General features: G+C 44.5%; 9 protein-coding genes across 9 annotated transcripts; 2 read left to right on the top strand and 7 right to left on the bottom strand.

Annotated features, from left to right (window-relative positions):
- Window positions 1-9: 9 nt before the first annotated feature.
- On the top strand, window positions 10-1830 carry K450DRAFT_233309 (uncharacterized protein). The gene is made up of 6 exons (XM_051587733.1): window positions 10-126; window positions 194-484; window positions 557-1038; window positions 1123-1367; window positions 1439-1460; window positions 1521-1830. Exons 1-6 carry the CDS (start codon window positions 35-37, stop codon window positions 1709-1711), a joined length of 1323 nt encoding a protein of 440 aa, XP_051446150.1. The 5' UTR covers window positions 10-34; the 3' UTR covers window positions 1712-1830.
- Window positions 1831-1894: 64 nt separating this feature from the next.
- On the bottom strand, window positions 1895-6293 carry K450DRAFT_233306 (uncharacterized protein). The gene is made up of 12 exons (XM_051587732.1): window positions 5996-6293; window positions 5604-5922; window positions 5255-5530; window positions 4602-5180; window positions 4340-4519; window positions 4186-4262; window positions 3964-4096; window positions 3310-3893; window positions 3138-3239; window positions 2801-3069; window positions 2339-2729; window positions 1895-2271 (listed from the first exon to the last, which is right to left on the bottom strand). The coding sequence occupies exons 1-12, from the start codon at window positions 5999-6001 to the stop codon at window positions 1984-1986; spliced, it is 3204 nt and encodes a 1067-aa protein (XP_051446149.1). The 5' UTR covers window positions 6002-6293; the 3' UTR covers window positions 1895-1983.
- Window positions 6105-7645, bottom strand: K450DRAFT_233303 (uncharacterized protein). The gene is made up of 5 exons (XM_051587731.1): window positions 7246-7645; window positions 7086-7187; window positions 6886-7017; window positions 6662-6823; window positions 6105-6594 (listed from the first exon to the last, which is right to left on the bottom strand). Exons 1-5 carry the CDS (start codon window positions 7504-7506, stop codon window positions 6208-6210), a joined length of 1044 nt encoding a protein of 347 aa, XP_051446148.1. The 5' UTR covers window positions 7507-7645; the 3' UTR covers window positions 6105-6207.
- Window positions 7621-8493, bottom strand: K450DRAFT_233295 (uncharacterized protein). Its single transcript, XM_051587730.1, has 4 exons — window positions 8261-8493; window positions 8113-8196; window positions 7879-8047; window positions 7621-7773 (listed from the first exon to the last, which is right to left on the bottom strand). Exons 2-4 carry the CDS (start codon window positions 8113-8115, stop codon window positions 7736-7738), a joined length of 210 nt encoding a protein of 69 aa, XP_051446147.1. The 5' UTR covers window positions 8116-8196; window positions 8261-8493; the 3' UTR covers window positions 7621-7735.
- K450DRAFT_233286 (uncharacterized protein) lies at window positions 8053-9553 on the bottom strand. The gene is made up of 6 exons (XM_051587729.1): window positions 9471-9553; window positions 9191-9390; window positions 8585-8731; window positions 8481-8499; window positions 8261-8389; window positions 8053-8196 (listed from the first exon to the last, which is right to left on the bottom strand). The coding sequence occupies exons 1-6, from the start codon at window positions 9507-9509 to the stop codon at window positions 8104-8106; spliced, it is 627 nt and encodes a 208-aa protein (XP_051446146.1). The 5' UTR covers window positions 9510-9553; the 3' UTR covers window positions 8053-8103.
- Window positions 9554-9570: 17 nt separating this feature from the next.
- K450DRAFT_233279 (uncharacterized protein) lies at window positions 9571-14149 on the top strand. Its single transcript, XM_051587728.1, has 7 exons — window positions 9571-10242; window positions 10306-10412; window positions 10481-10594; window positions 10682-11027; window positions 11098-11300; window positions 11367-13831; window positions 13919-14149. Exons 1-7 carry the CDS (start codon window positions 9787-9789, stop codon window positions 14020-14022), a joined length of 3795 nt encoding a protein of 1264 aa, XP_051446145.1. The 5' UTR covers window positions 9571-9786; the 3' UTR covers window positions 14023-14149.
- Window positions 14100-15336, bottom strand: K450DRAFT_286239 (uncharacterized protein). The gene is made up of 2 exons (XM_051593530.1): window positions 14829-15336; window positions 14100-14763 (listed from the first exon to the last, which is right to left on the bottom strand). Exons 1-2 carry the CDS (start codon window positions 15286-15288, stop codon window positions 14249-14251), a joined length of 975 nt encoding a protein of 324 aa, XP_051446144.1. The 5' UTR covers window positions 15289-15336; the 3' UTR covers window positions 14100-14248.
- Window positions 15337-17078: 1742 nt separating this feature from the next.
- K450DRAFT_233277 (uncharacterized protein) lies at window positions 17079-18396 on the bottom strand. Its single transcript, XM_051587727.1, has 5 exons — window positions 17975-18396; window positions 17754-17907; window positions 17564-17682; window positions 17324-17486; window positions 17079-17175 (listed from the first exon to the last, which is right to left on the bottom strand). The coding sequence occupies exons 1-5, from the start codon at window positions 18329-18331 to the stop codon at window positions 17099-17101; spliced, it is 870 nt and encodes a 289-aa protein (XP_051446143.1). The 5' UTR covers window positions 18332-18396; the 3' UTR covers window positions 17079-17098.
- K450DRAFT_233271 (uncharacterized protein) lies at window positions 18183-19554 on the bottom strand. Its single transcript, XM_051587726.1, has 7 exons — window positions 19510-19554; window positions 19255-19408; window positions 19068-19151; window positions 18805-18996; window positions 18633-18731; window positions 18530-18568; window positions 18183-18465 (listed from the first exon to the last, which is right to left on the bottom strand). Exons 2-7 carry the CDS (start codon window positions 19372-19374, stop codon window positions 18328-18330), a joined length of 672 nt encoding a protein of 223 aa, XP_051446142.1. The 5' UTR covers window positions 19375-19408; window positions 19510-19554; the 3' UTR covers window positions 18183-18327.
- Window positions 19555-20229: the final 675 nt, after the last annotated feature.

The following is a 20229-nucleotide window of genomic DNA, read 5'->3' as shown; positions in this document are numbered from 1 at the left end:
TTTCTTTACCTTTTCAACTTGCTAATCTCCAACAATGGCCGGAAATGACCAACCCTGGTCATGGTGGAACAGACTACGACGCTCAAAGTACTCGGTAGCATCGGTGGTTGCCTATACTTTGTTCACGTAAGTCAAACGCTGATGTATCACAATTATCCTCAGCCGTCAATGGATAACATTTCTATGGAAATAGAGATATGGTGGTATACGGTGTGGTCATCCCAGTGCTGCCCTTGCTAGTCATTGAGCGTCTTCATGGAGACTCTAGAATGGTTGGCCTTCTTTTTGGGTGCTATGCTTTTGGACTCCTGTTGTCTACTCCAGTCTTTGCCATTCTATCTGATAAGTATGAGAATAGAAGGTATCCAATGATGTTCGGCTTAATTGGTATGGCTGTGTCGACTCTAGCATTTGCTAAGGCCGATACATACTTTTGGCTGGTGGTAGCTCGTATGGCTCAAGGTGTTTCTGGAGGTGCTAGCTGGTAAGTCGTAGTGTTTCACAATGAGTTTGAATCCGGCCCACTACATTCTTACCTTGCCACCCCCTAATGCAGGACGATTGGATTAGGGATGCTTGCAGACGTGTTTCCAAAGGAAAGTCTCGGGACTGTCATGGGAACCGTGTTGACGGCACATACATTCGGTTTTGCAGTTGGCCCGCCTCTTGCTGGTTGGATCTTGGAATACTGGGGATATGCCGTTCCATTTTATGTTTGTGCTGCCATTGCCAGTATCAACTTTTTGGCTATCTTATGGATTAGCGAGCCCGAGAAGCATGGAGGTGTAAAGGCGGCTATCCGCGAACAGGAAGATCAGCTTAGAACCGAGGAAGAACAGGCCTCGGAAGCCACTCCATTGGTCAGTGGTCATGCCAAAGCCAAGCCTTCCATTGGCATGATCGGTTTGCTCAAGAATTGGCGCATTATGTCTTGCGTCCTCTGCGTTGTTATCAGTGCTTCAGTATTTTCCGGAATTGAGCCTGCTCTTCCCATTTATCTCAAGGAGCAGTATGGCGCTTCTTCGTCTACCACTGGATGTAAGTCATCCGTTTGTCTTCAGACGGTATCCCACATCAGTCAAAGCTAGCAACATAATGTTTCTAATGCTTTCATTGTTTCAGTCATATTTGTTTTCATGGTCGTGCCAGCTTTCCTTTCACCTGTCATTGGCTACCTATCTGATAATTACGGCAGAAAATCCATTTCGGCTGCTGGCCTGATTACCATGGCGGTTATATCACCTGTTCTTGCCATCAAGTACTCGTCCGTTTATCAGATCATCCCCCCGCTTATGATCTTCGGTTTGTCCAGTCCAATGACTTTAACCCCCATTTTGCCCGAGATGGGTGAAGTAGTGCATGAAATTGTAAGTTTGCTTTGTTTATGTTTTGTTATGGATTACACTGTTTTGCTGATCGGTTAATGTTTGGACTACAGGGCGGTGCTGCATACGCGCAAGGTAAATGTTTCAGCTTACAGTGTACCAGCCCATAGATAGGTCATTAATGTTTGTGTTTAGTGTATGCCTTGTACAATATGGCTTTCTCCACCGGCATGTTCTTCGGCCCTGTGGCTGCTGGTTTTCTCATGGAACTAGGAGGCTTCTTCACTGTCATGGCTGCCTTTGGTGTAGCTTTGCTTGTTTGCAGCCCTATTATGGTGGACTGGCAAGGCTTGTGGCATTCTATCATGTCATCCCGTCGCGACTAAGCGTGCTTCTTCATCTACTCATGACGTTCGCACAAACGTATCGAACAAAGACATCAACTCACAGCATTTTTAACGGACAAAAACTTAAGGAATAAGGTGTCTGAATTATTATTCTTGTAGAATAGATGGTAGTATAAAACTAGACAGCTGTTTAGTTGGTGTCTACAATTCGCTTCTTGTATTTTGAAAATATTATTATGAATAGATATTTGATTTATGTTGTTGTTTTTTTTTCTTTTTAAATAATGAATGGTTCCGACGGGCGGTGATGTCTAAGCTTTACCGATCCAGTCAGCAGTATACGAGAAGTTGCTAAATTCCTGTTGTTCAGGGCGATTAAGTGTTGATGTAATAGGTGTAAGCACTGGCATCTCGCGAGTGAATTCTTCATCAAAATTGGAAGTATCTGCTCTTCCTGTAATCTTCGGATAAAATGGTGGAGGGACGCGCTTCTGAAGCATATCATCCCAGTGCACGCCGGCAAAGAATGGGTGGGCCTTGATTTCCTGCGCATCTGCTGGACTACTACCCAGGCGTCTCTCTGGATCGCGTGTCAACAACTATTGGATAATCGGATGAGTGAGTGATATCGATTATGCCATAAATGCGAGTTTGTCGGTTCCTTACCTTTTGACAGATAGACACTGAATCTCGAGACATGTTGATAGGGTAAAGGATTTCATCCTCCAAGATAGCGTCAAAAATTTCGTCTTCATCTTCTCCTCTAAACGGTGATTGACCAAGCAACATCTCGTAGATCAAGACACCGAAAGCCCACCAATCCACAGCTCGACCATATCGCTGTTCCAGTAGAATCTCAGGAGCCATAAACTCGGGAGTACCACAGAATGTGTTTGTCGTTGCGCCGTATCCCATATTTTCCTTGCACAAACCATAATCAGTAATTTTGATATGTCCGTCCAAGGTCAACAAGATGTTATCCAACTTCAAATCACGATAGACGATGTTTTGTGTGTGGAGGTACTCAAGCGCAAGCAAGACTTCACAAGCGTAGAATCTAATGAAATGACAGGAAAGGTTAGCATCCGAAACAAAATCCTCTCTGAAATAGGAGAAAGTGGCCCTCACTTTGCCCGGCGTTCCGAGAACTGCTCTCGTTGAATATGTAACATAAGATCACCACCACTAACATATTCCATCACGAAGTAGATGCGTGATTCCGTTTGGAAACATGAATGCAAGCCGACCAAGAATGGATGCCGCTCCATGCTTGCCGCCAAGAACACCCGCTTTTCAGATCGAGTACTTTCCACTTCATCGTTATCAATGATGAACCGTTTCTTCAGCACTTTGATGGCATACAGCTCCCGAGTGGCATTTTCTTCAGCAAGCATGACCTATGTTGAGGGCTGGTTAGCCGCTGAAACCCCCATTACAATATATAACTTCTTTCATAGTTTCTCACCTTGCCAAAGTTTCCTTTACCCAATACAGCCAAAAACTTGAAATCGTTAAGAGTAACTTTACCGCGTGTTTGGGTAGTAGGAGGCCCCTGTGATGGCGGTAACTATTTTGGTATACAATTAGTATAAAGGAACAACGCAAAACGGACTATATGTTAAAAAGCATGGACTTACTCTAGGCATTTCGTGCTGAGGTGGTTGGGGTCGTTGAGCTTGATAGCTTGGATGTGATGGTGCAATGGGATAAGGTTGAGGAATGTAGCCTTGCTGAGCCATCTTGGGCGAAGAGCCTTGTGGTGGAGCCGGCGGTCGGTTCATCAATGCATTATTAGGAATAGGTGCATAGCGGTTAGGTGTACCGTGAGGCGGAGGCATGGGCTGAGGCATATTCATCCTTGGATCGAACACTTGCTGAGGTCGAGAATATGGATCTGGACTGGTAGGAGGCGGTGGCATTGGTTTCATATGTTGGGCTGTGTCTGGTCGATAAGGTGATGCTGTGGTAGGTCCAGTAGGTGCTATATTATCATCTATATACAATTTACCCATGAGGCTTGAGGCATCGTTTTGAGAATTGATAGATCCTGTGCTCGTTGGTCGTTCCCAGCTTGCATTGGCTTTATTGGTACTTGCTTGCGGCGTCTTGCGTTTGTTAGCAGCTCTCATTTCCTGAAGCATCTGATTGGCCATTTCCATGGACATACCACAGAAATCCGGAACAAGATGCGCACACTTGCTATGGCAAGATATTCCACATTCTATATAGGCGTATTTCAGGGATAAGTCACAATAGCCATAACAAACATTGTAGCCACTCAATTGCCTCACCTGTGCACTTCTTGGATCCTCTAATACCAATAGGGAGCATGTAACCACAGTGACAACACCAATTGGCACCGATATTAGTGTTAGGTTCGAATCGATGAGGAATGCGATGATTGAGTTTATCTTCGTCTGCGTCCTATAATTTCAAAGCAACAACAACAACAACAATTAGTACTGGCACTGTCCAATCATCTGTGAAAAACATTTGAAAAAGTCTGCACATACCGATTCAGCATCAGACTTAGAGATACATTTGGTGACCACTTTGGTGTAGCATTTCCTATGGCAAGAAAGTTCGCAATCTACAGACATGTGCAAAATGCTTAGCATGTTCCAACAAAAGAAAAATAGGAGGTATCCTATGGGAGATTAATCTTACCTTCGCACTGATAGCCATTATTAACCATGAACTCGCCACACAGAGCACATCGCATAATGTTGTAAAATCGTTTGGCGACAAATGTATGGCCATTCATTTCATGTACTTCCTCTTTGCGTTGACGAACGGCACCAGCACGCCCAAGTTTGTCTAAAGGTCGGCGGCTTGCATTTTCTCGAACTGGTAAAGGAGAAAGGCAAGTGAGTGACATAGTTATAGCTTATTAGATTTGGCGCCAAAATTGGTGCCATTTCTTACTCACCAAAATTCAATTGAAGGCGAATGTGACCGACAGGCTCTACATCAAACCAAGCTTCTATGCCCTCCTGGTTAGTTTGAGTAGCATCTTGTCTAACATCAGTGATGCCTGGGGAGTCTTGTTTCAAATGCGGCATCTGATTCTGGCCATAATATTGGCTACCCGCGGAGGGTAATTGTGGATACTGTTGTTGTTGAGCAACTTCAGCTGATACCCATCCAGGACCATTGTCTTGCATGATTTTTTGCCTACGCAAACCATCTGCAATATCCGAAATTTTGAGCCATAACACACCGATAGGTACACTTCGCTCTCCGGATTGATCGTAAATAGTCACTTCTACTTCGGATGCCTTATCAACGTGCGTTTCGCATTGTTCATTCCAGTGATCCGACCGCGAAGGACGAGAACGAAAACAAATGTTGCCATCAATCTTGACCACAACCACTGTTTCAGGGGTCTTAAATGTCCTAGTTGGTGCATGTGCAAGTTCACGGGCTTCTAGAATACTCAAGCGAACTTTGCCGGTCACAGGCCGTCGCATACCGGGTTGTCCGCGCTGTCCTGGTTGAGTTTCGATTTCTGCAAGCGAGACGAGTTAAAAAAAAAAACCAGACGCCCAGGCATGCAACGCATTACAAGGTTGAGTGACCCACCTTCCGCTTCATCTTCGTCTTCTTCTCCGATATAAAGATTTTTGTATTTTCGAACAGCCTTGTTGAGCAGCTTTATCTTTTCATTGCTTTCAGATAACTGGCCCTGTACCTCAGATATGCGTCGGCGATCGACAATGGATGGATCACGTTCAAAGGTACTGGCTAACTTTCTGATACCGATTTGAACTTTTTTCTCCACATCCAACTTATACTCTAGTTCGTGCAACTTCAAAGAAACCTTTGCTTTGTTGATTTTCGTATCTGATTTTAAAAGATCTGGTGAAAAAAAAAAAAGTCAGCGGCCACTCAGACGAACCACCACCGTATGGCAATACACAAGCAACCTTACCTAGATTTGTCTCCCTCTTCTGGTCCATCAATTCAACCGCAACACTTTTACTACTTGACCTTGGTGGTGCCGAATTGTTGTCGGTTGTAGTTTGAAGTGAACTGACAGGTCTATTCTTCTCAAAATCCGACCGGCTCTGCAGTTTGGTCATTTCTTCTGAAAAGTAGTCAATATACTTTTGCGATTCCTTAATTTGCGTGTCGCACTGAAGTTGCGCGTTGCGATCCTGTAGCATTTTTCGCAACTGAATAGCTTTATCCCTCATGTAGACATTTTGGTCAATCTTGAGCTTGAGCTCTTGCAGTTTTGCGGCATTATCCTGAACGAAAACGAGCATTAGTCCCATGAAGCGTGTTCCACGACTTGGGTGGGCCATTAGCCCTTCTACCTACCGCCATGGATATCTCTGAGATGGACGAAGAGCAAAAAAAAAGCTAGGATTCTGTCTCAGATGATGAAGTCAGCAATGTGTGACGAACAAAAGCGCTCTGGTGTGGGTATCAAGAAAAATGCAGGTTTCAAGAGGCTTCAAATTTTCAATTAGTATTTTAAAATGATTATTACTAGTGGAGACAAAAGGTAAGGGGGGGTATATCCTCGTCTATTACAAGGCCATGAAAGCAGAAGTGCTATTAGACTGAGGTTGGTCGTGTCGATGCTTGAAGTAGACTAGAATGCGTTTGCTCTTTTCGAACACCAAGAAGTTGATAGCACTAGCAGGACCCACTTTGACCAGACCAGGGACTAAGCCCTTGTAAAGAGCAAGGGCGCCTTCCTTTTGAACGATCGCTTTCATACAGGCTAAAACGGATTTTCGAGAGTATTCCGGTATGCTCGCTATGACATAGTCTGTGCGGTGACGCCCTTGCACCTGTAACCGCCTGCGTACGACATCCAGAGGAAACACCCCACACTTGGATATCAATCCAGCCAGTGCACCACATGTACCGTCTTGCCAAACCCTATGCTCCTCCGATAGCATCTTATTGACCTAATATTTCCAAATGTAACGTCAATCTTCTGGTGAACACCAATTCATCAAATCCTTTTTTTCTTACCCTCATCCACGAGAACGCTGAGCTCAGCATTTCGTAACTCATGAACACCAACCCCATATATGGCATAATTTGTGTAATGGATGGCCCCAGTCCCCAGTACAGTCCACGGACTCCTTCTGTCTGTGTTATCTCTCGGATAGCCTGAATGACACCTGTGTACACCTTTTGACAGTCAGGGTTAGAATATAAGGAGTCACTTGCCACAGTGTTCAGGGGAGATATACCTTTACTTCACCCTGCATTGCAAATCTGGTTCGAAGGAGATCGAAAGGATACGTCGCAGTCGTTGCAAAGGTGCCAGACCCCATTCCGCATAAAAACGCTTTTGCAGGACTCGGTATGACTTGTTGTGTGTCCTAAAATGAAATGACCATAAGTTGGGGTGCAAAGATAAGCTACAGCTGGTTGATTTCCCGTCATTTACCAGAGCGGTAATTGTATTTTCCATTTGATGATAGGCGTAAAATTGAGTCGCTCCATACGTAATATACAAGTATTCAGCACTGAGGTTTCCCTTGTAGAGCCCCTATGAATGAATGAGTCAGTCGTTGCTCTCAAATAGTGACGCCATGATTACCACTTACTCGGATTCCTTCCTCACGAGCAATGACCTTAAGACCATTCACGAGGCCAGTATATTTTACAGAATTTGGCACTGACTGCCGCGAAAATGGGAGGTATTGTCGTTGAGACTGTAGCTGTAACCGAATTTTGACAACATCAAAGGGAGCGATGGCGAATCTGATACCAAAAGGTTTCGTATTAAATGTAGGTACTGGAGGAAGCTGAAGGGCTAATGGAGCTGGGACATTTACCTTGCTATCATTCCAGCGACGCTGCCACATAGAGCTGTTTGACTTGGAGTCAAGTCAGACGAAGTGACATGTGAAGGCATTTGTACAGGGAAAGAAGTTCGAATGGAGAGCTTGTCCAAGGAAAAGAAGAAAAAAAAAAAAAATTATAAAATTTCCACGCCTGCCAAATCCGTTCGCACCCGACGTTTGCTGGGAGGCAATTTTTTTTTTTGATTTATTGGGGATTCGGCATAAAAATGATAGAGACACACGCAAATATTTAAAGAATGGTCAAAAGAAAAAAGTTATTTGGAAAGCCTATGAACAAGCTATAAGCCTATGGTATTCAGCGAGACCATGAGCGACTGCGAGAACGGTACGATCTGTGACCGCGAGAGCGGGGAGGTGGAGGGGTACGACTACGACGACGACCGTAGCGACGGTCACCGCCACGGTCGCCACGGTCGCCACGGTCACCACCACGATCACTGCCACCACCGCGACGCTTTTCTCCCATATATTCACCAGGAGTAGGAGTATGAGGGCGGCGAGTCATTGAGAAGTCAACTCTGACACTACGTCCATCGATATCCTAAAATACGGCATAATAGGTTAATTCATGCATAGAACGCGTCCGATTTGAAACTGTTAACATACCATGCCATTGGTAGCTTCAATGGCTTTAGTAGCGGAGTCAGGATCAGTGTATGTTACGAAACCAAAACCGCGCGATCGACCAGTCTATAATAAAGGCCATTTAGCTTGATGAATAATAAAAACGACACAGAAAGAGTATAACGCTTACCCTATGATCCTGGACAATTGTCACTTTGTCCAATGTACCGTGCTTGCCATAGATATCTTCGAGATCACTTTCGCGGGTGCGAAGACTCAATCCGAAAACACCAATAACATTGGAAGGTTGGACATTACCCTGAAAAATGGAAGATGACGAGGAGAAGAAAGAGAGGAGGGCGTTAGTAAATGAAAAAAAAAATGTCAAATTGCTCTATAACACAACTTACTCTATCGCCTTTGAAGGGACTAACGACGAGGTTGGAAGAAAGTTTAGTCCATAAGTCAGTCGGTATGGTTGACAGATTTTTTGACCACTCCACTAATAACTAACCTTCTTCTGCTGCTATGACGATCGCGCGAGCGAGAGCGGCTACCATGATTACGGCGACGAGGAGGGGATCTGCTATCACGACGAGCAGATCTGGAGCTGCGGCGAGGTGAGCGGCTGCGGCGACGGGGAGATCTGGAGCGACGAGGACTGCAGGAAAGAGAGAAGCAGTGTTTGTACTGAATCAGCAATTTGAACGGCTTGAGGGGAGGAATTACAGAGAGCCTTCATTCTTTGAAAAATAACATTGGAAGATTTCTATTTTGATATCTTGTTCACTTGTAACCCAATTTTCACTCGGCAGTGATCACTTGAAAGATCTCACTTTTCTCTCGCCAATCTTGCCAATTCTCATTTTTTACACTTGGTCGTTGCAAGAATGGGAACCAGTCAATTAATATGGCGTTCTAATAGCTCTATCGGGTTTGTCGGATATTTCACAGCGATCACCCCAAATAATGTTGAATCGTGGTCGTAGCAGGGAAAACTCATTCCAATGATAGCGTCGCATTTTTTTAACCCATAGTCGATTGATGTCTCCTCAAATCACGTTTAGCCCCCATAAAAAAAAGTAGAAATTGAAAAGCTAGGGAGGGAAAAGATTCCTACCTTCGGTGTCTTCTAGAGCGAACGGGAGAGCGACTGCGGGAACGGGAACGGCTGGCCTTTCGTCGAGGAGAAGGGCTTCGCGAAACAGAGCGAGGTCTTCTTGCCTCTCGTGAAGGAGAGCGCGAGCGGGAAGGAGAGCGAGATCGTCGATCGTCCATTTTTTCGTCGGCTCCATTCTGAGGAGATCGTGCAGGTGAGCGCTAATAGAAAAGGAAAAGAGACGGTTAAGACTTGAACAGATATGGGTAATTTCAAGTTGAATGATGGTAATCTGACATACACTAGGGCTTCTCTGATCGTTGTATTCGATGTCCTCCATGTTAATTTGTTCGAAAGGACTGAATAGCGCGTATAGCAACTGTGCGCAAAATAGCGAAGAAAAAAAAAGTGGGAACAATTGGAAGATGCTGATGTCACGCTGTGCACGTGATTCATCCACCATCGTGGCCGAGTGAAAATTTCGCTCAATAGTTGGGGAACACTTTACGGTTCAGTAAAGATTGAATTCCAGGCAGACAAGCGACAAAAAGGCTTTTCATCAAAAAAAGAAACTGATCAAAGCCTGCACATCTACATTGGAAGCACTACCATCTTCAATGCAGCAGAAGCAGTCTTCTGAAGAAACGGCACCATCAACACCAGAGCACAGTAACACATGTGACTCGCCCTCCTCATCTTCAACCAGTGAACCCAATGAGGAAGCAGACCAGCTCAATCTATTCTTTCATACAGACACTCAAGATCCCTTTTACAACTCAAGCTTTATGGACATGGATTCAAAACTAGAAACGATGGAAGCTGACGGCTTTACAACTCCTATTCAATCCCCATCGCCACCGGATACATCATCGGCATTGTCAGAGCAATATAAATATGCCACCGAATCGATTTCCTCCGAGCAAAAGTCACAGCAGGAGGCCTCATTTCTCGAAGATGCTCCCACCCTCGATCTTGGTGTACCCTTCAATGATATTCTCGTTCAACCTCATCAGCCTCCAACAACTGGGCCGACCGAGGCTTCTAGCACTGGCATCTGGAGTGGATTTAATAATGTAATAGGATACTAAACATATTCTGCCATTGCGTGTACGCAAAAGCTAACCCTTGATTATTAGTTCTTGACCAATGTTGCGACCAACCCATTTCCTCAGGCAATCCCCAACCTTGCTCGAAATTTTACAGAATATCTGTCACATTACCCTCAAAATCTCAGCAATAGCTTGTACAGTATTACTTCCTTATATTTTCACCTCATTGAAACATGGGCGTTTAATTTTAACTGTTTTACAGACCAACTTTAGGTAACTCCAACTCGGCTGATGGAACCAGTGGAAACACTGCAAATAATGGCACGTTCAACACAAACTCCCAATCAACAGCAGATGCTCAGTCATTGGATTCAAAGTAAGTCGAATCATTTTTCCAAGTTGTTCATATACACGTGATAAGTCCCCCATGTCCTGACTAAACCCAACAAAAATGGCTTTGCAGAAAACTACAAATCAGGGTTCTTGGCGTTCCAGAAACAGGAGCCAAGTCGCGAGTGGAAACACAAATCAAGCTGTGTATGCAGTTAGTGACTGACAAAGGCGAAAAAGTACCTCTTTGGTCTCATCTCAAGCTACCTGAACATATGGTAGCTAGAGACAAGCTTAAGCGGTCTGCGCTGATGGCTGCTGCATCTGGTGAAGGCAATGGCAAGATTGCTATCACTGCTATGGATGGCAGTATTCTGTCCCTGAATTCCTCCAAATTACTTCATTTAGATGCCAGAGTCATTTGTGCTAGTGACCCTTCGAAGAAAGTCATTACATGCTTTGGCTGCATCCAACGAGAGGTATGCCTCTTCATTTGAATGTTTATACTGCTCATTGCTGACCCGCTAAACCCGCCCCATTTTATTACAGCGTCGTCGATCGCAAAGAAAGAAAGAGAATAAGAATAAGACAGAAGCAGAAGACCCTTTCGACCAAACCACCTTGGCATTCGAAGAAAGCAGAGTACTCTTGTTCAACTGCAGTGAAATAGTTGATTTCAGCTCTGGAGATACTATTCTTCCTACTCGAATCACTTGCTACTGTAGACATCACGATGAAAAAGTCGGCTTCCGGTACGTACTGTTCTGGATGGTTTAGATGTAATATCGATGGTTTTCCTAACCCTGTTTTGTCTTTAGAATTTTGTTTGCCATGAAGGACCATACTGGTAAAGAAATCGCTACCGGCATGTCTCCACCTATCATGATTACGGATGACCACAAGTCCAGCAAGGTGAAGACTGGACGCAAGCGCCCACGCACCGAATATGAACATCCAGCTGCGCCAGACGTTTCTGCTCTGATGCGAAATACGCACTCACCATCCTTCCAGAGTATAACGGCCTCACAATCGCCTGTTACTCCAGCATTGTCTCCAGCAGCAGAGAACGTACCAAACACATTTGGCTTGTTTAATAATATTGCTCCTGCCCTTCATAAGCAATTGCTACCAAACAATGTTCACCACCAACAAACGAATTCAAACCCAATGCCATCCGCTACGCCTTCACCAAAAGCAGAGCATTTACAGACTTTCAATATGCAACAAATCAAGCAAGAGCGAGACGTAGGTGCCTTCACTGGTCTCGATGGAGATTTTACTATGGCAGAGGCAACTCTCTCCGATTTCCGAGCGCCGCCACCCAATCAGCCTAAGGCACCTGTCATGCCTTTGGATGGATTACAAATGCTCCAAAATCAACGACCAGCGTCGCATTTGCTATCTCCACCACCGGAAAATCGTAATCAACGAAATTCTGCCCCTCGACTTCACCGTTTGATACCCAATGAAGGCCCAACCTATGGCGGCATTGAAGTCACTGTTCTAGGTTCCGGTTTCCATGAAGGACTTACTTGCATGTTTGGAGACTCTCCTGCCATCCCAACCCACTGCTGGAGTCCCAATACACTTGTATGCATACTTCCACCTTCCGTCAATCCTGGAACAGTTGTGGTATCTTTCAAGGAGCACCCCCTGGTCGTTGATGGTCAAGATGTCGTTCTTTTCACATACTTCAATGAGAGTGACCGTGCCCTCATGGAACTTGCTCTGCAAGTAGTTGGTTTGAAAATGACAGGCAAAGTCGAAGACGCACGCGAAATTGCCATGCGCATTGTTCAAGGCGGTAGTGCTGGAGGTAACAATAACCTTCAAGCATCGTCCAACCAGCAGCAGCAGCAGCAGCATACTATGCAGTCCTCTTTCAGCGCAACCGACTCACCCCGCTCCGTTGACCTAGAGCGACAAATCATTCAAGTCCTTGATGTCATGGATACGATTGACAATGGACAAAAGGCCGATTTGACACTCCGAAACCACAGCTCTCAGTCCATGCTTCATCTTGCATGTATGCTAGGATTCACCAAGCTGACTCAAGCGCTATTGGACTTGGGCTGTCCTGTCAATGCCATTGATCGAAATGGATACACTGCTCTTCACTATGCCAGCTGGCTTGGTCATAGTGCGGTTGTCAAGTTATTGATTGATCAATCCAACGCCAACCCCAATGTGACCAATTCCGCTGGCTTAACGCCATTGGATATGGCCAGAAAAGCAGGTCATTACCAGGTGACAAGCTACCTCCAACCCTTTGACATCCCAGCCTCTCTCCCGGCTGTTTCCAGTGAAGAAGATGGAGCCTCATCTGGTGCTTACGCCGCCTCCTCCGAGATGGATTCTGAGATTGATTATACCACTGAAGACGACACAAGCTCAGACGAAGAAGTTCATAATGACCTGTACATCGATGAATTCGGCAGTGTATGGCTCGATGGAGAAAGTTCAGACTCTGAGACCGATGAAAGCGGATCTGGCTTTGAGGATGATTTACGTTCTGCTCACCCTGGTAACCGTGCTGTCAGCTGGCTATCGTCTGGAGCTCGTAAGAACCGATCATCTCTCAATGAAGTTGTCGATGCTGTCGCTGTGAGCGGCTCCCCAATTTTGCACTCGGACGATGATGAACCATCTCTACATGAGCACGCAAAGCAAGAGCCAAATTGGATGAAGCGTACTTTCACACATTTACAGCAGCAAGCATCGTACCCTCTGAACCATATCAAGTCTCCCACTGAAATGCTTCACAGCATGCCACCCATGTTGCCCAACTTTGGATTGACCCCCATGAACGATACGATAGATTCTTCTAATAAGATGGTGAAGAGTCTTACGGATCATCTCATGGCGTTCCCGCGACCCGTCATGCCCAACTTTGCTGCTATTTCCAATATGTCCATGGCCAGCATGTTTGGCGGTCCCGCCATCCCTAACCAAGGCATGATGAAATCTAAGACAGGTGAAGCTGAACAGACGTTAGCATGGTATATGGCACTTGCGTATGCTATGGGAGCTGCTAAAGGAAATGATGAATCCGCTTTTGACAAGACTGAAGCCGACCCAGAGGATGGATCTAACAGAGGCACTACCAGCCGAACTGTACGAAAGCAGCACCACTTGTCATCAGCTTATGAGGACATTTCTACTACAGATACTATCCAGACCGCGGCTGAAAAGGAAAGCCACTACCTCCGCGGCCTTGAACTGATGGAAGAGAAGAAGCGACGTGATCGCAAACTCTTCGTGTTCTGGGTGCCATTACTTTGCTGTAAGTTTTTGTTTTTTTTTTTTCGTTGTATGCTCATCATTGTATAGTCTATCATAGAAACTAACGTCTTCACTTTCCTACATACAGTGATGGTTGCTCTATTGACATTTCAATTCCTATCTACCCAACCTACTTTGGCTGAGTCTCTCATTGGCCTCACCGACATGAAACGAACCTACTTGAGATTCTAAATCTAAGCCTACTCTCCCCATTTTTTTTTGCCCCTCCCCCTTTCTAAAAATGACATTTATACATACTTGTAATCGTATAATGTCGTCTGTATCTATGCTTTCTTTTTTTGTTCTGTCCTTATCTATTTCTTTCCCTTTTTTCTATCTTAAAATACTATCTGACAATAATTTCGGGTTAGACAATACCTTTTTCTTTACTGTACTTTCTTGACAATGCTCTCATTTATTACACCATGTGATAGAATAAACTGAATATGAAAATGCAGGTAATGATGTGGAAGGGGACCGGGACGTCCCGGTTGGCAGTGCTAAGAACTGCTTTCTGTAGATTGGGAATTGGCCACGAAACATCGGCTGTAGGTGGCGTGGTGAGGAATTGTTCTGAGAGACCAGTCATGTCCGCTATCCACGACGTGAAATATGCAACATTGACGTATCCATCTGTCGTGACATTCGTCGACGTATCGAAATTGAACGGGCACGTCGCATTTCCTGGGTCGGGGTCGTATGCGTTGAAGATGCGGGAAAGTATACCCAAAACATACGGTCGGCCTGACCAAGGCGATCGTTCGATGAGCGGCCCGCCGGAGTCGCCGTGACATACCGCTGAATTAACGGGAGGGTTTGTCTCCGTCATTTCCAAGCTGCCTGGAGTGTATTTGGTAACTTGGACAAGCATGTGCAGCAACTGTGATGGTTGAGGCAATCCGAAGCCTGTGTATCCTACGCCCATAACAGATGCTGAATGAAAGGAATGGGTTACTTATAGAGTTGGACACTGAAGACAGCCATTCAAATAGACTCACCAGTGGTGTTGACGTTGAGCGCCATAGTGTCTTGGTAGATGGCGACTCTAGACACGGTGGACGATTCTTTGACTGGGCGTTTCAGCTTGACCAGTGCTAGATCATAGCGCATGTCGGTGTCCCCAGATGAAGTTACATAACCTGGATGGACAATCCAATCAGTGATGGCTTCTATATGTTGATCTGGCCGAGATACGTCGCCGAAACTGGCAAAGTATGGATTTGGTGATGGTGGAGGAAGAGGCGCATCGTATACGCAATGCGCTGCTGTCAATACCCAAGCTTCAGGTTCAAGTGATAAAAATGCTCCTCCACACACGTGTGGGTTCCCGATGGTTACGAAGTAGGGGTAGAGCGTTGAGTCCTTGACAGCCGTACCATTTTGAATGGCATACGCAGGTCCCAGCCATGCTACAAGTGTGATGATTGTAAATTTCATTATCGTTGATATGATGTACATGTTTCTGAATGCTGGTTGTATGAGGTGAATAGCGATGATGATGACAATGAATAGTACAAAGAAGTTCGGTAAATGAGATGAATTATGAAGGAAAGGAAGACAATCAGAGCCTCTATCTTTGATGCATGCAAAGGTCAGATTACGTTTAATACTGGTCGTGTTAAGCCCTACCCAAGACCATAAATCGTTTCAACTGGTTTATAAGCGCTTAGCGTCACAATCGTGATTCCACCCGTTTAAATTATCACGCTGAATGTGATGTGCACGCGAGTATGAGGAATGGACAAGTATTTCACTTTTTCTCTTTTCCTTCATGATGAACAACAAAATTAAACATAACACTTCTGCAGATCTATCAAGAAAGCGACCTCGACATTTTATCAATCAACACCACAAGTATCACCGGTAGCCTAAAAAAAATTTTACTTACCCTCCAAAATTTACACTGGAGTTGACATTTTTCAGAGTCTAGTTTGCCTCCCCCTTTATAAGTCCCCTGAAGATTATTTGCAGTATGCAATGGCCATTCCTCATCATGCCTTGTCACATTTTGCGGTACTTGTTGATCATGGAGCCATTCAAGCTCTTGTTCTGCGGCATTGTGATAAATTCTTGTCCATTTTTGTTTCAATAGCACAGTTCTCGGTCTAATCGGTTGATTCGCGCTTTACTCCACAGCGGATGACTAGCGAATGACAATGTAATCCACTGGATGATTTTTTATCCTCTAGTGCTCTGGAGATTCTCCGTTTATGGTTATATCATTCGTAAACTTGGGTATGTTTTCATAAGCGATGTATGGAACTGTCGATTATGTATGGGCTTATGACAATGATATGGTTAGTATCATATAGTGATCATTAACATGTGGAAGAGTAAGGTGGAGAAGACAAAGACAACGGTAACTTTGACGGCTTAAAAAATTTAATTGCTCGGACCGTACGTAGACACGTTACAGACCAGCGTGAAATGACCAAAACCTTCTTGATCTGCTCGACGTCATTTACCATGAGCACACCCACCATGATAGATATAGGATCCCCTTTACACTAAGGATTGGCATAGGCTGGAGCTATAGATTATTACGACTGATTCAAGGATAAAGTTTTATTTAAACAACAGATGAACTGAATCCTACTGCAAAATTGTTTTCTTTGGTTGATTGCTTTTTTGGTTTTTTTTTTGGTTTTTTACACTTGGCAGAGATCTGAAAAATATTTTACATTGATACATTGAAAGACCAAAATTTTATAATGCCTTTGGTCATATATGACCAAAAGACGCCAGGATGGACTACTATAATTCCTCCATGTTGCCAAGTCGATCTTGCAATTCGGGAATAGTGGAAGGCCGTTGGAGAGGCGGTGTAGCTGGCATCAACTTGTCGCTATCACTGCTGCTGACAGAGTCATAGCTATGACGTTTGTTCCTGAAGGTTGGTTTCGTCAACGCTTGCATGGATACGCTACCCGATAGACTACTATTTCGTCGACTCTCCTGACCGACCATACTGGACATGGACCGTTCGATTTTCGGTTTGAAATCACCAGGTGAAGTTCCTTTCCAAGCGCTCTGCGGCGAGCCGTGCTTTGATGTTTGCGAGGCGGAATCCTTACGGTCCAAAATGCTGGTAGACATCGTCCTTGTTGGCACTCCTGGGCTGGAAATACTGCCATTCCGGAACCGTACCTTCATGGGCGATGTCAAGGTCGAATCTTCGCTTTGGTCTTTGTTTCTGGGAGATTCCATCTTCAGCTTGCTCAAGCTGTAGCCCGAGGAGGTGCGTGACATACGCGATTTACCATCATTATCATTCGACTTGGAGTAGTATCCGTCTTGGCTGCTTTTGCGGGTTTGATTGGAGGAATCCATAAAACCAAAGAACGTCTGCTGAGCGTCTCGTTCAGCAATTTCACGTTGCTAAGGGCAGAGAGGATAGAACTAATTTAGCATGCAACCTCCAACCCAGTCATCTTGAGCCAAACACTTACCAAGGTAGTTAGAAACCGTTCACCGTCCAGAACAAAATACTTGCCCATAATGCATTCTAGTTCTCGTACAGCAATTTCTAAATCTTCCTCCATCCTCAGAAGCGTCGGAAAGCATGTTTTTCTCCATTTCTCCTCTTCCAAAAGTTGAAAGGATGATTTAAATAATCTACGTGGATCCGATGCTGTTTTTTCGAATTCGACCATTTTCTATTCGTAAACAACAACAAATTAGTATTGTTTGAAATGCCCGAGTGTCATGGATATTGCGCTAGGGGTGTATGTACCTGAATCTGCGTTTTTCGCACCTTGATCGCTTTGAACACTTTGATGCTATGCGGTTCAATGCGCTGTAGGTACTGAATATGATCTTTCACCATTTGCTTGACTTGATCCATGGTTTCAGCTGGAGACGACGGAATGTAAGTTATCCTGTATGGATCACCTTACAAACTGTAGACTAATGGCCTTCCTTACCTTGTTCATGTAAAGATTCTATAAACGTTTCTCTATCCTGCTGCGATACCATACATCTATCCCAGAGAGCTAACAACAAGTCATGGTATTTGCCAATGTAATCATCTGTCATCCTCCGTAGCAACGAATGAAGCATATCAAACTCTTTTTGTAACTGTATAGGAAGGTTCGCTGCGTTAGTACTCAGCTCGCTCGTACATCGATCAAATCGTACATCTTACCTGGTCCAAGTACTCCAAAGCGACACTTTCCGTCATTGGTATGCTTCTATCGGTGACCTGTAGCTCATCCCACATTGCTTTGATCCCCCTTTGTAGTTTGGCGCGGCGTGCGCTCCGTTCACGATATTCAGTTTCTAGCGCCATCACTTTGCTATTTAAATAGTCGAGACAATCGTCTTTCAAAGATAGTGGCTGTGGTACAGAGCGGTTGTAATAGATGTGATCATCAGAAGGTGTTGTGGGTATAATTGAGGGTGCTGGTATATTACTGAAGACTACTTGTATAGCAGTATCGAAAGGAGAATCATCGCCTAAGGATATGTTGAGTGCTTTGAGGTAGAAGTGAATGAGCATCATGTTGTGCTCAAACTGATAGCGTTTGTCATTCTGTGATCGTCATAATAGATTAATGCATGTTTACAAGCAAACAATAGTAATTGTTTGGAATCACCTACAAGTATCTTCATATGATCTCTGTACTGACAGCTTATCTACGCGCAACAGGCCAAAGTTAGAGGCACCTTCCAGTACAATTCGATAATCGCTTATACTTACTCCTTGAACAGTAGCCCAGCTTAAGTCAGAGGAATCCGGCTGAAAAAAAAATCAGTATTGCTTGAAGGGCCCATAGGCGATACAAACTTCTTTCAAAACTAACCTGCGTTGGAAGTATGGGACTGTCCATGTGCAATTCCACACAGACATCTTGGATGCCAGCAATCCAAGCGTTTACATACGACCATCGTTGATCCACCTCCTATTAAGGGCCAAAATAACAATAATAAGCCTTTGATTATTGCAGCAAATTGTTCAATGAAAAATTCACTAACAGCCTGCAATCGAGCATCGAGACTTTGTAAAGCTTTCCTTCTTCCATATGTTGGGTTGCTGTCGCCGTGCAGATCAATGAGCCAGCCGCCTAATGCCTCAGATACGGAATCTGCATTGTTGTTCACAAAACTTTTCGCTAGCACCGTATCAATCTGGATACCTAAAATGTGACAATAGCCATCGATACTTGACTATAATGCAAGCTAAAATTAGAAGGGGAACCCAAGGCATCAAGTAGCGGTGAACTGGCCAAACATCCTACCATGAGATCTTCAATTTCTGCTGATAACAACCGACGTTCTCGCATTTCGGTTTGTATTGCAATGTTAATATGCCAAATCACGTCCTAAATACACGTTCTGTGAGTCTTTTGTCAAGCAAGCGGGATATGGTGTTCGGATATGTCAAACGAGATTTGCATGATAAGATAGCCATGAAATTCAATATACCTTGAGCTTTATGCGTGCGTTCTCTGAACATGCCGAGTTTTCGTTAGCGTCTCCTGAACAGCCACCATGTTCTGACCATATGCGCTCCAGCACATTCAGTCTGCTATACACAATGTCCATAATGGGGAAGAGCCCCGACAATGAAGGTACAGGGCTATGAGTTTGGGAAAGGCGGTGGGAAAGATGAGTGCCGAAAACTCAACTTCAATAAGGATATAAGATGCCGCGGCAAGTTGATGGAAAGTCAGGACTGACCACAAGGAGTGTGTTATGTTTGTTGACCTGACAGGACCAATTGCTAATTTCGGGAACACTATTGCCACGAGTCGCTTGGAAAAATTTATATGATTTTGTGAAAAAGAAGTAATACAGAACGTGTCGAAAAGGATCCTTTTATTATACATTTGAGTTTGGGTACATTCGGGTCATGTCGACACCACGTTAGTTTTATCAACAACCGGGTCTTCAATGCCATTATGGCGAATACAACCAACTTCCTCAAGCAACACTTCCTCATAAAGGTCTTCATCATCTTCATCCTCCACATCAACTTGGCCGCTATCGTCACCTTCCGGCATGGTAGAAAGCGCGGGTTTAGCCCCATACTTTTCCTTTGCTCGTTTCATTTGTCGCTTTTTCCCCTTTGCAATCTTCTTTGCCTTCACAGCATTCTTGGACAATGTGCCGTTGACTCGGTCGTCCAATTTGGCTATTAATAATTTTCGTGCTATTCCTCGGTTCTGTGCTAATGATCTTGTTTGCTGACACTGTTTATCGGTACATTAATGCCACTCCTGACAATGCTTGATTGATATTACTCACAAAACCCACCTGCACTCGTAATCCAGTTGGTATATGTCGTAAATCCACACAATTGCTACGCTTATTGATGCATTGTCCCCCTGGACCTGATCCTCGCACAAAAGTCTCTATCAGATCGTCGTCGTTCAGCACAATTTTCTGTCGCTGAGCAGC

The sequence above is a fragment of the Umbelopsis ramanniana genome (genome assembly GCF_025399195.1).
Source record: "Umbelopsis ramanniana AG unplaced genomic scaffold K450scaffold_16, whole genome shotgun sequence".
Classification (NCBI taxonomy): domain Eukaryota; kingdom Fungi; phylum Mucoromycota; class Umbelopsidomycetes; order Umbelopsidales; family Umbelopsidaceae; genus Umbelopsis; species Umbelopsis ramanniana.
This window is presented reverse-complemented; position numbering and strand designations above follow the sequence as displayed.

Coding starts and splice junctions, on each gene's coding strand:
- K450DRAFT_233309 (XM_051587733.1), top strand. CDS start 35: ATGGCCGGAAATGACCAACCCTGGTCATGGTGGAACAGACTACGACGC. Junction 127..193: donor GTTGCCTATACTTTGTTCAC/GTAAGTCAAACG, acceptor CTATGGAAATAG/AGATATGGTGGTATACGGTG. Junction 1,368..1,438: donor GTGAAGTAGTGCATGAAATT/GTAAGTTTGCTT, acceptor TTTGGACTACAG/GGCGGTGCTGCATACGCGCA.
- K450DRAFT_233306 (XM_051587732.1), bottom strand. Junction 4,520..4,601: donor TCGCCTTCAATTGAATTTTG/GTGAGTAAGAAA, acceptor CTCCTTTACCAG/TTCGAGAAAATGCAAGCCGC. Junction 4,263..4,339: donor TAATGGCTATCAGTGCGAAG/GTAAGATTAATC, acceptor ACATGTCTGTAG/ATTGCGAACTTTCTTGCCAT.
- K450DRAFT_233303 (XM_051587731.1), bottom strand. CDS start 7,506: ATGTGGCAGCGTCGCTGGAATGATAGCAAGGTAAATGTCCCAGCTCCA. Junction 7,188..7,245: donor CTCGTGAGGAAGGAATCCGA/GTAAGTGGTAAT, acceptor ATTCATTCATAG/GGGCTCTACAAGGGAAACCT. Junction 7,018..7,085: donor AAAATACAATTACCGCTCTG/GTAAATGACGGG, acceptor ATTTCATTTTAG/GACACACAACAAGTCATACC.
- K450DRAFT_233295 (XM_051587730.1), bottom strand. Junction 7,774..7,878: donor CCGTCGCTACGGTCGTCGTC/GTAGTCGTACCC, acceptor GCTTGTTCATAG/GCTTTCCAAATAACTTTTTT.
- K450DRAFT_233286 (XM_051587729.1), bottom strand. CDS start 9,509: ATGGAGGACATCGAATACAACGATCAGAGAAGCCCTAGT. Junction 8,732..9,190: donor CGCTCTAGAAGACACCGAAG/GTAGGAATCTTT, acceptor TCTTTCCTGCAG/TCCTCGTCGCTCCAGATCTC. Junction 8,197..8,260: donor CAATTGTCCAGGATCATAGG/GTAAGCGTTATA, acceptor CCTTTATTATAG/ACTGGTCGATCGCGCGGTTT.
- K450DRAFT_233279 (XM_051587728.1), top strand. CDS start 9,787: ATGCAGCAGAAGCAGTCTTCTGAAGAAACGGCACCATCAACACCAGAG. Junction 10,595..10,681: donor GCTCAGTCATTGGATTCAAA/GTAAGTCGAATC, acceptor ATGGCTTTGCAG/AAAACTACAAATCAGGGTTC. Junction 11,301..11,366: donor GATGAAAAAGTCGGCTTCCG/GTACGTACTGTT, acceptor TTTTGTCTTTAG/AATTTTGTTTGCCATGAAGG.
- K450DRAFT_286239 (XM_051593530.1), bottom strand. CDS start 15,288: ATGTACATCATATCAACGATAATGAAATTTACAATCATCACACTTGTA. Junction 14,764..14,828: donor GCTCAACGTCAACACCACTG/GTGAGTCTATTT, acceptor CCTTTCATTCAG/CATCTGTTATGGGCGTAGGA.
- K450DRAFT_233277 (XM_051587727.1), bottom strand. CDS start 18,331: ATGATGCTCATTCACTTCTACCTCAAAGCACTCAACATATCCTTAGGC. Junction 17,908..17,974: donor CTTTGGAGTACTTGGACCAG/GTAAGATGTACG, acceptor CTTCCTATACAG/TTACAAAAAGAGTTTGATAT. Junction 17,487..17,563: donor TGCGAAAAACGCAGATTCAG/GTACATACACCC, acceptor GTTTACGAATAG/AAAATGGTCGAATTCGAAAA.
- K450DRAFT_233271 (XM_051587726.1), bottom strand. CDS start 19,374: ATGGACATTGTGTATAGCAGACTGAATGTGCTGGAGCGCATATGGTCA. Junction 19,152..19,254: donor ACGCACGCATAAAGCTCAAG/GTATATTGAATT, acceptor ACGTGTATTTAG/GACGTGATTTGGCATATTAA. Junction 18,569..18,632: donor GTCCCATACTTCCAACGCAG/GTTAGTTTTGAA, acceptor TTTTTTTTTCAG/CCGGATTCCTCTGACTTAAG.